We start from the raw sequence: 16,873 nt of genomic DNA on the forward strand, positions 1-16,873 counted from the left end.
CCCTCCACTGAAGATGTCTGCCGCAGTTGCAGACGAAACGTCTGGTATAAAACCAACCAATAGACCACGGCTTCTCAGTCCGGAAAATGAATCTAGATCTATAGACTCCGGCCGTGAAAGTCTACACTGCAAGATTTCTTTAGTTTTCTTTCGGTAACCATGGTGTTTGTCTTGTTTGCATTTATCTTCATTCCATACTGCTCACAGCTGTCATTTAGCTTCAGTAGCATATCTCTTATTATCATCTCTTCTGCTAACAACACCACATCACCATATCTTATGCACTTCATTCTTTTTCCTCTACTATCATCCCTCCCAGTTTCTGATAACTGTTCTTCACTAAATCCTCCGCGATGTTGAACAGGGTAGATGATAAAAGACATCCTTGTTGTACTCCTCTCCCTATTCAATTTCCTTCTGACATATCTTCTCCTATCCTGACTTTGGCTCTTTGTTTCATGTAAAGGAATAGGCCTGTTATTATTAATTAATAAAAAACACATTTCACACTCTTTCCTACGACCATTTTTGTTAATATTATGGTATTAATCAGTCCACACCTGTGGAGTAATGGTTAGCATGTCGGCTGCAAAACCAGGTGGCCCGCGTTCGTTTCCCAGTCGGGGCAAGTTACCTGGTTGAGGTTTTCCCTCAACCCAATATGAGCGAATGCTGGGTAACTTTTGGTGCTGGACCCCGGACTCATTTCACCGGCATTATCACCTTTATCTCATTCAGATGCTAAATAACGTAAGCTGTTGATGAAACGTCGTACGTAAAATAACCTACTAAAATAAAATAAATTATGTAGTAATCATAGCGACATAAAAGAAATCAAAATTTTTTAAAGTTTTGAATCAATGAAAAAGACTCAGGTGCTGCATAATTATTTTTAGACATCATGACAGCTTGGCACCCCTGCTTTTATTAAGTTCACTACCAGGTTATTTTATAATGTGTTGGAAATTAATAACACTTAAATAATTTCGAGGGAAAAATTGTTCCGGGGCCGGGCATCGAACCCGGGACCTTGGTTTAACGTACCAATGCTCTACCTGGGAACTCTACCCAACACCGATCCAATTTTTCCCTCTATATCCACAGACCTCAAAGTGGGCTGACGACCGTCAAGCAACCAACTTCGAGTGCACACTAACTCCGTGTGACTTAAATTGTGGTTTTCTGTTAATGAACAGTGACGTGTATTATGCAAATCAAGATTTCAGGTATAACTAACTCCCTGTAAAGTTGATTTGAATAATTCACTCGAAGTTGGTTGCTTGACGGTTGTCAGCCCACTTTCAGGTCTGTGGATATAGAGGGTAAAATTGGATCGGTGTCAGGTAGAGTTCCCAGGTAGAGCGTTGGTACGTTAAACCAAAGGTCCCGGGTTCGATGCCCGGCCCTGGAACAATTTTTCCCTCGAAATTATTCAAATCAACTTTACAGGGAGTTATACCTGAAATCTTGATTTGCATAATAACATTTAGTTTATATTATCTAATCATTGATCCTATTTATGTAAAACAAGACAATTTACTAAATGAAAAAAGTTTATCAAAACAGATGAAGTCGACACTGTGTTATTGAGTTGGCAGTGAAGTTATTTTGTAGCTTGTTCCCATTTACGGTAACATAACTAGGCACACTGGGTTCCCTGTGCAACACTGATAGCTCTTTGAATAATAATGAAACATTATAAATAAACAAATGTGTCTGAAGATGTGATTATATCAGCACTAGCAGAGTTCCACATTACTACTTCTCACAAGCCTACCATACAGGAAAAATTAAAATTGGTGCATATTATACTCCAGCGTGCCTGCTCAAGTGTTGAAAGTGGCTTTTGCCTTAGTTAATTTTGGTTCTCAGTGTTTCGTTTTATTTAGTAGTGTAGAGTGGAATAAAATGTATAAAACAAGTGATATGAATGTTCTCTTTAAAACAGGTCTGATGCTGATACAAATAAAATCTATATATATGACGGACAAGGAACAAATGTTCATCTACATGTCTTTGAGAAACTTCACACCAAACCTGTGGTTATCATTAAGGTAAGCATGAATACTGTGAGAACCATAGCTAGTTCAAAACGGGGAATAAGAATTTATTTTATTTTTTGTCGAAAATTGGGAGAAAGAGTCGTTAAAATCTCTCTTTAATCTCAGTGTTTCATGCAAAAACTTGGTTTTCTTGACACCTATCACACTAATGACAATAACTGCTTTTGTCAGTTTCAGTGTGCCAGATTATTTGTGCATGTATTGTTTAGTTTGTGTTTGGAGATGAAGGGGTGAACTTGAAATGCAAGTAGTACCACAGTCTAGTATATACAGTCACGAAGCTTGAGTTGTGAGGGTTCTAGGAACAATAGACTGTGCCAGTACTATTTCGCATTGTCTGTAATGAGACTATATTAGCGATCCTAGTGGTTAGCAACTATCTATGGATGCATATTTACTATGTATTGAGCTTCGTGACTGTATATACTAGACTGTGGTAGTACCTCTTGTGACATGAAATACCACCTGCATTCAGTTTATAATAGACTTCTATAACGATTTATTTACGTCCATACCTTTGGAGTAACGGTCAGCGCGTCTGGCTGCGAAACCAGGTGGCCCGGGTTCGATTCCCGGTCGGGACAAGTTACCTGGTTGAGGTTTTTTCCGGGGTTTTCCCTCAACCCAATGTGAGCAAATGCTGGGTAACTTTCGGTGTTGGACCCCGGACTCATTTCACCGGCATTATCACCTTCATCTCATTCAGACGCTAAATAACCTAAGATGTTGATAAAGCGTCGTAAAATAACCTACTAAAATAAAATATAACGATTTACTTGCAGCTTCAGTTACACACCAGATCTATTGTTATTCTCGTCAGGAAGGTATAACAACAGTCTGTATCCGTTTATGTTGAACATTAAGATTTTTCTCTCTTAGTTTCTTTCATTTTGTGGAATTGCAATTCTGTATGGTTTTACTTGTCTTGCCATGGCTTGTTTATAGGTTTTACGAATAATATATGATGCAGTGTGGAAGAAAATGGAATATTCTTGTGGCTGCTAGGCAGGTTGCAGATTATGCAATAGGGATCTGATTTGTCCATAATATCAGGAAAGCAAGACAGGCTGAAGAAATTTGTACAGAATTGTAAAATTGCAGTGATAGCCCTTCTAAACATGAACATTTGAAAAATGTCTAGGACCTACTTATAGACTTCTGAATAGTTCTTCCATGAGCGTTTAGCCAGAAATTTGCAAAAGCAGTTACTGATATTGGTATAATGTGTACCAAGAAAACCGAGTTTTTGCATGAACATTGAGATTAAAGGGAGATTTTGATCTCTATCTTGGATTATCCACTTTTTTTTTTTTTTTTTTCGAAAATCTAGTCTCATAGTATATTGTGACTTTTATTTCACACAAAAATTATAATGTTGCTTTTATTCTCACAACAATAATCACTTTCTATAATTGAATTTAAACACTCCCGTCAACAATGGGATTTCCACTCCACACAGCAACACAGTATTCGTTATTGCACTCCACAGACGACACTGACAATTCACTTGGATTATGTTGTTGTTGTTATCTAATGCCGGGCTTTGGCAACGAAGCCATTAGCGTTCTTGCTCTCCAATATTTTTCTGTGGTGGATCCATCGGGCAGAACTTCACAGGTTATGAGATGATCTTCAGTCATTTCTTCTTCTTTGTTGCATAGAGGGCAATTTGAATTTGTGTAAATTCCTATTTTATTCAAGTGTTTGGCCAAATAATCGTGTTCTGTAAGCAGTCTGAATTTTGCTACTGCAGATTTACGTGGGATTTCTGGAATAATTTCTGGTTTTTTTATTAAAATGCTCCATTTTTTATCTTTGGCTTTGGTACATAGCGCTTGGTTTTGCTTGATTTTATATTTATTTTTAATTACTCTTTTGATGGATGTAAAAGATAGGCTTGTATTTGTATTCTGAATTAAATTGGATCCTTTTTTGACAAGAAAGTCAGCAGTTTCATTTCCAGCAATTCCGCAATGTGCAGGTATCCATTGCAATTGAATTCTTTTCTGTAGTTTTTGAAGTTGTTGGATCATTTTGTGACATTCTTTAATTTGGATTGACATCATTTTATATGAATTCATTGCATATAATGCTGCTTTAGAACCAGAGAGAATGACAGCATTTTGAAATTTATCTATTCTGTATAGCAGGTGTTGGAGTGAGATATGAATAGCCTTATTTCCGCATCAAAATTTGTTGTATGATGTCCTGCTGGTTGATAAAATGAGAGTAACGCACACGTAATTCCTGATCCTGAGTTGTTATCGATAGTAGACCCATCTGTGTAGATATGTAACCATTCTTCTGGTGGGTATCTATTGTTCACAGCTTCTAATGCTAATGGATTATTGAGAACAACAATGTACTGCTAATCTCAACTAATGTTCACAAGGCACTATTCACAAAACCAAACTGTCAGTTCTCAGTTCACAGTTCGTTGCCTTGGCTAGTTCTTCTAGCTCATTCACTCAAGTTCACAGAATATCGAACCCAAGACTTCCAGAGACAGTCCACTGAACTTCGAACTCAGGTCTGGAGACAGTCCACTGCACTCGAACTCAAGACTTCCAACTGTGTTGCTTCCGCCTGGACGCTGCTCAAGTTCACTCGCGTGTCGAACCCTAGACTCCTGGGCGCAGCTGATTCACACAACTGAACTCACTGTCCAATACTAACAACTAGCTGGCTCCTTCTTTGCGTCTCCTATTTATCACTAAACCATAGTTTCGAGAAAGTACTGTTTCCAGTGTCTTCCACCTGTTACTCGCGGCTTCTGTTTCCGCACGTCTGTTCGGGAGGTTTCGTCCCCCCCTTCACCTCGCACAGCGAAGCACATACAGCTTTGCGTCCCCCTTTGCCTCGTGCCGCAGTGTTGGCCTTCCTCTCTCTCTCTCTGCACACAGCTGCCAGCATCATGCAGCTTTCTCTCTTCTGCAGGACGTGCTTTCGATTCTCGACACGACTGTCACAATATATTAAAAAATTTGAACTTCTATTTTTCAAAGGACCTGTGTAAACTGAAGGTGAAGAAACAAAGTATCAGTTATACAGATATTGCGTATTGACTATAAATAGTTTTATACAAATCTTTAGCATTTTGGTCATGTTCTTATATTAATCACACCTTATCATCATCTCACTGCATCCTAGTACCCTTTGGAGAACATGCCTGAATTTTGTACGAGAATTTGCCAATTGATTCAATGTATCTGTTATTTTTTTTTGTTTCCACAGTATAATCCTGTATTTGAAGTCGCATTGTCTGTGGATAGAGCTGGAATATTGGAATATTGGACGGGACCCAAAACTGAATACAAATTTCCCAAATGTGTGTCTTTTGAGTCAAAACTTGACACTGATCTTTTTGAGTTTGCTAAAAGCAAAACATTCCCCTCTGGATTGAGTTTCTCACCAGATGGAACTCGATTTGCAACACTCTCTGGTGACAGAAAGGTAAGTCATGAGTTATTTTTTTTTACTCATCTTTAATTTTTTAAGGTTATGCTCAGTTTCTGGAACAACAGTTATCTCTAAGTATACAGTTACTATACTCGTATACGTTTTAACATTGTGTTGTGTTTAAAATTAGTTTCCGAAACAACAGCAACATCTTTACAGTTACCAGTACTTCTGCCTTAGCTTGTAGTTATCTGGCTGTTAGTATGGATTTGAACAAATATCGATAATGTGGCACAACTCATTACTATTTCGCAAACTATAATAACTCATAATAAATAATACTTCGGGCTAAAATTCAGCATCTTAGTGTTTTTTTTTTTTTTTTTTGTATAATTTACGGTAAATGTCCTAAATTTCTGTGACATATTAGGATACTTGTGTTTGAAAAGACAATTCCAAATCATCTTCGTCTTCTTCATAAACTTTAGATTCTTGATTGTCAGAGAGGAATATTTTATTCTTTTCAGTGCTCTGCGAATGCAAATAGTGTTTTGGACTCCGAAAAGTCCATTAGAACACTTAAATTAAATCATTTACATGGACGAATATAAAGTACAGCTGTAAAAAGAATTGGCCGCACTCGTGAACAGTGAATATTTTCTAAGTCCACTTTGGATAATAGTGATATTACATGAAATGGCTTCAGAACCAAGATGATGTGTAAGTGGGAGTCATTCACATCTGCGTCTAGTAGAGCAGCGGTAGTGTGTTCGCTTAATGATTCGAAGGTTGTGAGTTCGAGCCTTGTTCAAGTTATCATTTTATTTTCTTATCATTCTTCAGACATGTTGCAAAACATGCCTCGAAAACTGCGTTCTGGGGACCCATTTTATGTGCATAACTCCATGTGATCTGAACCAATCTGGACATGTCAGGTATCAATCGATCAAGTGCTACGAGATCCTGATCATCCCCCCTCCCCCCCGTCTACATTTATTTCACCAGTTTCGTCCAAATGTTTCTGGTTACAGGAATCCTTTGTCTACACAGTGGTATGCTTTTTGTTTTGCTATGTTTATTCATTCAGAAGTTAAAAGCGATTGTAATGTAATAGTTTTTTGGACCTCAATACTGAACAGTTGGTAATCTACTATGCCAAGTACGAATACATAGTTCTACATAAAAAAACAATTGTTGCAAATTGTGTAAAACACAGTCTGTGTGGGAAGTGTGTGCACTGTTCATGATGCTGAATTGATATTATGATATATTTATTTCTACAGCTCTTATTTAGTAATAAGTCGCCACCACATCTCTGTATTCGTGCTCCCCATCACCTTCTAATGACAATAACACATACAACTTCCATCGATGTGTACAGTCTTCTAATTTTACCTTTGCTACCCCCTATTACTCTAATTCATACTCTCAATTTGCTCTCTAACCTCAAAATTTTCCCTTCTATCTAGTGAACACCTCAACATTTTTATTGTTTACTTATATTGAGTACTTCTTATCTTCTAAAATTTCCATAATTTTAAACTAACACTACTTAATCATAATCATTCACTTTCATCACAAATTTACAATCACTTCTACCTCTACTCACTTCTGTCATCACTCTCACTTTCACCCCGATACATTTTCCATTAGACACTATTTTTGTAAGTCAACTCAACCTTCATTTGTAAACTTACATTGAAATACTTCCTCTCTTCCTATCATTTCAATTTCTCTGATTGTACGTTATCTTAGTCGATACTTCCAATATTAGTAACTAAGTTCCAATATTAGTACCAATTCCTATTAACAAACACTCTAGTCACCTTCTTTATCATCTATTGTTTCTCTGGACACTAATTCACTTATTCGTTCATACATTTTCCCTCTGATTATTTTGATAGTTAAGGTACGGTCACGCGTCGCTACTTTTGCAGCGCTACTTTTATACTGTAGCTGCAAAAGTTGCGTGTCGTGTTCACACGTAAGCCAAAAGTAGCTCGCTGCATGCTACTTTTCGTGCTGCGCAACCCAAGTGTTGCAAAAGTTGCAACTGGAGGTTGCGAGTCTGTTCACACGCAAGGCGCTACTTTTGCAGCCACAGTCATGCTGCAGGTTCCCATCTCCGTGTTGACTTCTCAATATACATTTTGTGGTTATGTTCGCATTATTAAGAAACTCGTGCGAAAGCTTCCTTATCTATTTGCTTTTCTGTCGTATCTAGTATTCAGAAATTGACATTATTTTTACTATAAAGCTTTTAAAAACGCCTATATACTTAAATGATAACCAACAGCATATTCACGTAATCAATGTTGGCAACCCTCCTGTTTGGAACTACGCTACGGAAAATTAAAAAAATTAATTATATCATCACCAATTATGCTCAGACTGTGTTGTGTATTTAATAACTGTTACAAATAATTTATTTTCATCACATTTAACATTAAAATATATCCAAACAATAAAAGTATCATTGACATATTTGGGTGGTAACACTGGTTGCAACCGCAGCAAAAGTTTCAACAAAACCGATATCAAAAATGCTGCGGCTGCAACCCTGAGAACCCTGTTCACACGTCGCTGCTTTTAAGTTGCGCGCAGCATGGAAAAGTAGCGGGCAGCAGGTTCGGCAGCCGCTACTTTTCGGGTTGCACTGTTGTTCACACGTCGCAGTACAAGAGTTGCGCAGTTTTTTGTACTGCAGCGCTGCAAAAGTAGCGACGTGTGATCGTACCTTTACTCTTACTCCTTGAACACTCACTCAATTGTTTCTATGTCTTTTGCCACTCTTTTATCACTTCCCGCCCTTAAACATCAACTTTGTAGACTGTAATTCTGCAGTTCCTTATTTCCTCCTTTCTTCCCCTTACAAGTAGATGGACTACCCAAATCTTCTTTACTTCCCCTCGTCGACTCCGGACGTCTTGCTTGTTTCTCCTTAACCACCTTGTTGATCTGTTTTCTATGATCTACTGTTCCCGCCGTCAGCTGATTCGTCATCTTATCCCTTCCGCTATTGTCAGCAGTCTTCAGTAATATGATGCTGAATTTTAATTGCTTGTTCAGCATAACATTTTAGTGCAGTGCAGTTAGGAAGTGCCAATCAGCATAGATTGCACATAAAACTCGTCTTGATATTTGAAAACATTTGCAATGTCGAATGAAAAATGGCTGATTTAATTAACTTCTTGTAGGTACGAGTGTTCAAGTTCCAGACAGGAAAGTTGAGTAAAGTGTTTGATGAGAGCCTCCAGAGATTTTCTGAACTGCAGCAAGTGAGACAGCAGCTTCCGAATATGGAATTTGGAAGGAGGTGAGCAAGTGGACAGGCGTAAGTGGGGGTGAGCTACTCATAAATATGTGATTGTTCAAATAGTTGTGAGTAGACATCAGATTTATAGACACCAAAAGCTAAGAATGTGACCGATGGTGGATGTGGTGTCAGTTGGGAGGGTTTCTAAGCCTGATTCACAAGTCTCCGAAATCTAATAATAGGTTAATGAGTCATATAGACTGTAGGATCCTGTAAACTGTGTGCTGATGTGTATGTGAAGGTTAAGACTTTCAACAAAATATTTCGTGTATTTTCTTTTCATTTACTTCTTGTCTTCAAGTACATCCTTATATATACTAGTGGCTTGTGCAGCAAATGCTGCTGCAATATTATTATCTTAGTTTTGTAGTTATATATAGCAGTCACTCAGTAAATTGTAGAAATGAAGATCTAAATTAAGATATTCTCTACATTTACTTACATAACCTCAAAACGTTTCACTTTCATATCATCAATATAGCATTAATATGTATAATTAATGACAAATAGTCACATCATGATATTAACTATAATAATATTTAATTTCTAATGGTAATAATTTCATCAAACCACCTCAAGTTTCGTAGATTTGAATATCCAATACACAGCTGTACTGTACTCAGAAAATTATACACTGCAGAATCAGTTTTTAATAACAAATTGAATTGAGCTCTAAATATGTCGGCAATCCTGCAGGTCATGGCCTTCGTGTAATAGCCTATTGTTTATTGTAGTGTGTGTGTTGTTTTGAAATTCAATCAAGTCGGCTGTGATTCAATAAAATTAGTTCTCAAAACTGACAACAGATGGATTTTGGAAAATAGGAAAATTATGTAGGAAAATTGACATTTCACTGAAAACTACTACTTTTCCGAAAAACTTTGGATGCCAGGTATGAAAATGAGGGGTCACTCATTAAAATCCGTTCAGCCGTTTTCCCGTAATTTCCATTACCAATTCAAATTATATATATAATTCCATTTGGGCTATCCTGCTGTGTATCTCATAAATTTAATTTTATTAGCTGTTATTCTGCTTTCGTCTTTCTTCCTTAATGCCCATGCTTAAGTACCGTAATAAAATAGAGATCTCAGCAAGATATTGTACAGGCGAATTTTAGTATCTCTTTATGCTAACGAAGGTTTCATAATATTGTTATTTATTACCAGGGGCGATTTCTCAGTGCATGCTATGCTTGCTGCGCAAACCCAATATTTTCGTAGAATTTGTATTTCTCAAAATGGCGTTACGTAGATTAAAATTTATTTTGATTTTTGGAATATTGTATAGGCGTAATACCATCATCAGGTTGCACACCGCAAGTATCACAACGTTTCTAGGAGCTACAGGGAAGACGTAGAAACAGCGAGAATATGGTGCTCGCGCAAGTGCCTTCCTCCATGGTCCGTCCTAGCGCACATGCTTCTGTTATGTTGTTTGAAGCTCTGGTCCGAGAGCTACACCAACGACTATTTAACGTTACACAGAGCAGTATTGACAGCGGGAATGTGTTGTGATTTGCGAGTGCAATGTAATTGTATGAGCGGAATGCATGTGTTAGCTGCTGCATGTATTATTAATTCTTAAACACTAATTTGAAGTATTGCAATGAGTTCGGAATTGTATGCCATTGGAACATTATTATTTCCATTTTCCCGAAGAACTATTCAAGAGAAGACAGACATTATAGAGAATATGTGCGCTCGTTCAGTGCAGCTCATTGTGCATTGATTGGCAGGGTCGAAAAAACTAAATAAACTGTTTTGCTGGCCGTGTTTGTTATATATTATATCGAACTTCTACATCTGATAAGCGAATATGATCCATGACTCATAATGATTTCATAATTATAAAATAAATTAATTATGAATTATTATATCCTCCCATCTTCCCCTGTGAATAAAAGAGCAAGCCTAAATTTCGTGACTAGCATTCGCCCTTATTTATTACCATTATTTTGGTGTACTTTACAAAGAGCCATTTATAATTTGCAAATAATCGCCTCTGATTTCAATATGGAAATCTCAAAAGAGAAAACAAAAGTCATGGCATTTTCGGGAGAGAACCCAATTCCAAGTAAGATCATGATAAATAATACTTTAATTGAACGTGTTAACTCATTTAACTATTTAGGTTATAACCTCTCTTACATCACTGATGAAGATATGTCAAACAAAATATCTAAATTTATAAAAATCACTGGCGTCATTAATGCCGTCTTCAAATCCTCCCATGTTCAGAAACATACAAGGCTAAAGGTATATAAAACACTAGCTCGACCGGTCCTCACTTACGGTAGCGAGGCATGGACAATCAGAAAAGCTGATGAGCAAAGGCTGACGACAGCGAAAATGAGGTTCACGAGACGAACAGCGGGATGCTCTTTGCTGGAACACCGTAAAAATGTGGACATATTGCAGGAACTCAAAATGGATCCTATAGTTAATTTTGTTCAACAATATCGACTTCAGTGGAAAAAACATGTCGACAGGATGGATCGCACTAGATGGCCTAAACAGATTCTTACTTATGTACCAAGAGGAAAGAGGAAATTGGGAAGACCACGAAAGCGCTGGCATGAGACCGTAACAGATCCTGTAGGGTCTAATACGTGAGGGATATGATGATTTTGGTGTACAGTATTTAAAATTTTTCTCTGGATTGTCTACCTCACCAAAAAAAGATCCGAGATGTATAAGTGAATTTACTCTTTGTAATATTTTTTAATGAAAACATAGTTTGCTAGACACACGGTGTTTTCCACACAGAAGGCCGTAGTTTTTTTTTCCTTCATTGATTTTCATATATTTAAGCCAAATTAAAAAAAAAAACTGTCTTTTCATACCATTGACAATCTTAATCGTAATTTACATATCAGTGCATGGTTTACAAGATTCATGTTGCAGTCCATGTGACCCATTTACCTACAGTTAGAATTCAGAAACTTGCGAATTTGCCTAGAAAACCTCCCAATTGATAACCACATCAACTTTAGTATACTCGGTGGCTTTCTTAGCTTTTAGTGCCTATAAATCCAGTGTCTAGTTTGTTATGAATAAAGTTTCTGCATTAAAGTATGCTATAATCCTAGATTTCAATAAAAAATATAATTTAATGTGATTGTTGTTGGTGCGAGAATCTTGGGTTTTTGCACAAAGTCATTGAAACGAGAACATCCACAATTTTAACTGCACCATTTTTTGGGTGACCTATTAATTGTATTAAATCGTAACAATGTTTGAGGAAATCTTCTGACAGTCAAACACAAATACAAACAATTATATTCTTCTCAAATTGATAATGGTATAGTGCATAATCCATCCACCTGTTCTTCTTGTAAATGCTTTATTCCATTATTTCTAAAATTCCCTTCTATTATGTTATTTGGGATCGTCTTCTTTTCCTTTGTGGAAATCATTCAAAGTACACTCTTAGACAAAAAAAAATGACCGGACTCTTGAAGCGTAAATTTGTCTAAGTTCCGTTCGGCTGTGCGCCTGATACACAAGACTAAAATCAGAGTAGTAAGGAGAAACCAGCGAGATCCAAGAACATACTCTTATACTGGCGAACAACGATTTGAACTGTGTGTGTGTCATAGCTCCATGGTAAAACTCTGACTTCACACGCAGAAAACCCGGGTTCGCATCCGCCTTCGTATAAGTATATGTATTTGTTTCGTTTTATTTTTCTCTAGATAGAAACAAATGATATATTTATTAACGTGCACAGGAGTTTGGATTAGTTAAAAAATTAAACAAAAACATTCAGTAATATCGGAGACTTTTTCCTAATTACCCTTGAATTAAAATAGATGCTCAGTTTTTGGATCTTCTCCTTTCTCCATAAGGAGTATTGATCAGTTACTATAATTTGTATTATTAGTAGTAGTAGCTGTAGTAATAATAATAATAATAATGCAACAACCAGAATAATAGCAATAGTAATATTCATAGTATTAGAAACACAACAACAACAATAATAATAATAATAATAATCATCATCATCATAATATTAATAGTATTGCAAAAATGAGATGAGTAATGTTAAAGACAAAACCAATGTGTTCCAGATATTGGCTACACTCGTAAATAGTGCCGTTACATATCTGCTTTGTAACAGCTCCATGGTGGGTTCGATTCCCGGTCGGGGCAAGTTACCTGGTTGAGGTTTTTTTCCGGGGTTTTCCCTCAACCCAATACGAGCAAATGCTGGGTAACTTTCGGTGCTGGACCCTGGACTCATTTCACCGGCATTATCACCTTCATTTCATTCAGACGCTAAATAACCTAGATGTTGATACAGCGTCGTAAAATAACCCAATAAACAGCTCCATGGTAACAGTCTAGCTCCTTATGTAGGCGATTCAAGGTCGTGTACCCCGTAGGATGCAGGCGATTATAGATGCGGAGGGATTACATACCCAGTATTGAATTTTTTGTCTATTTTGATTTTTATTTATTGGTCTCTGAGATGTATTTCTTTATTTTGTTTAATAGAAGGAAAAAGATGATGTTTGTTTATTCCTATCCGAGAAGGATTTCTTTTAATTAAGGTTTATTTTTGTTTATTTCTATCCGAGAAGATTTCGTTTAGTCTCTTTAAATACAAGATACAAGGGAAAGGATTGCTATTATGTATCTAACTTGCCCTTTGTAAATATTAGCTTTCTGTTAAATATTTCACAATACTGGTTATTATCAGTATACAAGAAGTAAAAAATGAGAATGAAAAAAACAAAGTATAGACTGAGATTCGAACTGGAAACCTTTCGGATACAAGACCACAGTGCTACCGACTACGCTATGCGAGAGAGACGATGACTCTTTAAGAAGCATGTTATGTAATCATCACATAGTGGTGGCATTGGAGTGTTGGAAACCTTTACGACAGAAGTCTCTTCTCATTTAGTATGATCAATGCCCATACTATACCATGCACATCTTGTCAAAATGTCCTCCAAAACATAATTTTTAACCTCTATTTTCTGTCTTATAATCTAATTTATAATCTTGCCTCTTCTCGAAACTTAAGAACATTGCCAAAAGTTTCCGCTCGTAAATCTGTACTTCTTTTATTTAGCTTCAAAAGCAGTTACGTTAAGAATAGAGGTATACTATTCAATTTTTGTCTTTAATGGTTGCACTACCAACCTTTCAGTCTTTATTGTGCACTGAATTGTATGTAATATATTTGTTTCAGAATGGCTGCTGAACGTGATCTTGAGAAGTCAGAAGCAATAAATCTTGGAAATATTATATTTGACGAGAGTGGCAACTTCGTTCTGTATGCTACCATGTTGGGGGTAAAAGTAGTCAATCTGTATACAAACAGATGTGTGAAGATTATTGGGAAACCAGAGAATTTAAGACCACTGAAATTGGCCTTATTTCAGGTAAGTTATAATTTACTTTATTATGTTATCATAATCAACCGAGGAAGACCTGGGACCAGATGGGCGGACTTCTTCAAGAGCCTAGCTGGACCCCTGTGGTCCAGAACAGCCAAGAACCGAGAAGAATGGAGATCGCTACAGTTTGCCAGTATCGAGTGAGAGTGCAAGTGTACACACACAAACGACAAACAAAACTTATATAGAACAGAACCTACCGTCATGCGGATTAGCTCACCGCATGATCTCTAAAGAGCTCCCCTTTTAGGAGGCCATAGCCCTTCACGGGAAATCCAAAGGCTATTTCATTCATTCATTCATTCAATCATGGAAGGAGTCCATAATCGTACCTATTTTTAAGAAGGGGGATAAGACTAACTGTAGTAACTTTCGAGAAATATCACTTTTGTTGACGTCGTACAAAATTTTGTCGAATATCCTTTTGGGAAGATTAACTCCATATGTAGATGAAATTATTGGGGATCATCAGTGTGGTTTTAGGTGTAATAGATCGACTATTGATAAAATTTTTTGTATTCGACAGATAATGGAGAAAAAATGGGAGTATAACGGTACAGTACATCAGTTATTCATGGATTTCAAAAAGGCGTATGACTCGGTTAAGAGAGAAGTTTTATATAATATTCTTATTGAATTTGGTATTCCCAAGAAACTAGTTTGATTAATTAAAATGTGTCTTAGTGAAACTTACAGCACAGTCCGTATAGGTCAGTTTCTATCTTATGCTTTTCCAATTCACTGCGGGCTAAAGCAGGGAGATGCACTATCACCTTTACTTTTTAACTTTGCTCTAGAATATGCCATTAGGAAAGTTCAGGATAACACAGAGGGTTTGGAATTGAACGGGTTACATCAGCTTCTTGTCTATGCTGATGACGTGAATATGTTAGGAGAAAATCCACAAACGATTAGGGAAAACGCGGAAATTCTAGTTGAAGCAAGTAAAGCGATAGGGTTGGAAGTAAATCCCAAAAAGACAAAGTATATGATTATGTCTCGTGACCAGAATATTGTACGAAATGGAACTATAAAAATTGGAGATTTATCCTTCGAGGAGGTGGAAAAATTCATATATCTTGGAGCAACAGTAACAGATATAAATGACACTCGGGAGGAAATTAAACGCAGAATATATATGGGAAATGCCTGTTATTATTCGGTTGAGAAGCTTTTGTCATCTAGTCTTCTGTCAAAAAATCTGAAAGTTAGAATTTATAAAACAGTTATATTACCGGTTGTTCTGTATGGTTGTGAAACTTGGACTCTCACTCTGAGAGAGGAACAGAGATTAAGGGTGTTTGAGAATAAGGTTCTTAGGAAAATATTTGGGGCTAAGAGGGATGAAGTTACAGGAGAATGGAGAAAGTTACACAACGCAGAGCTGCACGCATTGTATACTTCACCTGACATAATTAGGAACGTAAAATCCAGACGTTTGAGATGGGCAGGACATGTAGCACGTATGGGCGAATCCAGAATTAGTTGGGAGGCCGGAGGGAAAAAGACCTTCAGGGAGGCCGAGACATAGATGGGAAGATAATATTAAAATGAATTTGAGGGAGGTAGGATATGATGGTAGAGACTGGATTAATCTTGCTCAGGATAGGGACCAATGGCGGGCTTATGTGAGGGCGGCAATGAACCTCCGGGTTCCTTAAAAGCCAGTAAGTAAGTATGTTATCATAATCTCTCCAAATAAGCATGTGAAATGTAGATGTAACACGATCAAGTTAACAAAAACTACGGAAAATATGAAAACGAACCAAGGAGAATTCTTTCTATCCAAATTCTTCAAATTTCAATCGAAACTAACCTTAAAGAGACAGATGTTAACTTGTTTATTAAATGTCAATTGTATAATTTGTTGTATTATACATTTTTAGGGGCGTGCAAGAAAATCCAGAGCAGCTGTAACAGTTGAAATGGAAGCCTCAGAAAATCCTACTCTTGATTCATTACGTTCAGATCCCACACTCTTCTGTACTGCTTTCAAGAAGAATAGGTTTTACATGTTCACAAGGTGAGTTAGAAAGATACTGTACAGCTGTCTGATTTAAGCAGTTCATTTTTGTTTAGGCAGCCCAAATATCAGTCTAGAGATGTGGGAGATATTTAATGGTTTCGCAGGCAAAATCAGGGATGTGTATTAGTGTGCATGTGAATATCTTCATATGATAATGTTATGTTAAACATGTGCAGGCAATCTGTTAATTATTTATTTTCTTTCAGCTTTCCAAAGTTTCTTATAGTCGTGTTTATTGTTTCTTAATGCATAAGTTACCTCCAATCTCTTAGATTAATTTGTTTGGTTTTATTCGGAATAACTAACGGACATAATAAAAAAAGGTACCTTTAAAGAACAGACAGCTTCAAGTTGTAACACAATTTATTAATTCATTTGAAGATATTTTGAGTACTGGTATGTCATTCCTATCAGCACTACCATGAGAATGTCACAACATAGGTAGACCAAGGGAAACGTTGAATTCAGACTATGATAGACCATATGAAACATAAAAAAATTGATAGCTTGTGTAACCATAGAGAATAATAAAATCTTTCAGATGGTATACAGAAAAATACAGGATGTCATTTGAAAATGTTTCCGATGACGTCACAACTCGCACACAATGATATCAAGAATTTTTTTTTTTTTTTTTTTTTTTTTTGTGAAAAAATGTC

General features: G+C 36.7%; 1 protein-coding gene across 3 annotated transcripts in view; it reads left to right on the top strand.

The window, feature by feature from the left end:
- The window catches only part of LOC138696922 (peptidylprolyl isomerase domain and WD repeat-containing protein 1), a 37,988-nt gene that overhangs the window by 11,475 nt on the left and 9,640 nt on the right, over positions 1-16,873 (top strand). For all 3 annotated transcript variants that reach the window (XM_069822413.1, XM_069822415.1, XM_069822416.1), the window contains 5 exons: positions 1,949-2,054; positions 5,298-5,516; positions 8,660-8,778; positions 13,981-14,173; positions 16,075-16,211. In XM_069822413.1, the coding sequence (XP_069678514.1) occupies positions 1,949-2,054; positions 5,298-5,516; positions 8,660-8,778; positions 13,981-14,173; positions 16,075-16,211 (774 nt within the window). The remainder of the gene's footprint in view (positions 1-1,948; positions 2,055-5,297; positions 5,517-8,659; positions 8,779-13,980; positions 14,174-16,074; positions 16,212-16,873) is intronic.

Source organism: Periplaneta americana, chromosome 3 (genome assembly GCF_040183065.1).
Source record: "Periplaneta americana isolate PAMFEO1 chromosome 3, P.americana_PAMFEO1_priV1, whole genome shotgun sequence".
Taxonomy (NCBI): Eukaryota; Metazoa; Arthropoda; class Insecta; order Blattodea; family Blattidae; genus Periplaneta; species Periplaneta americana.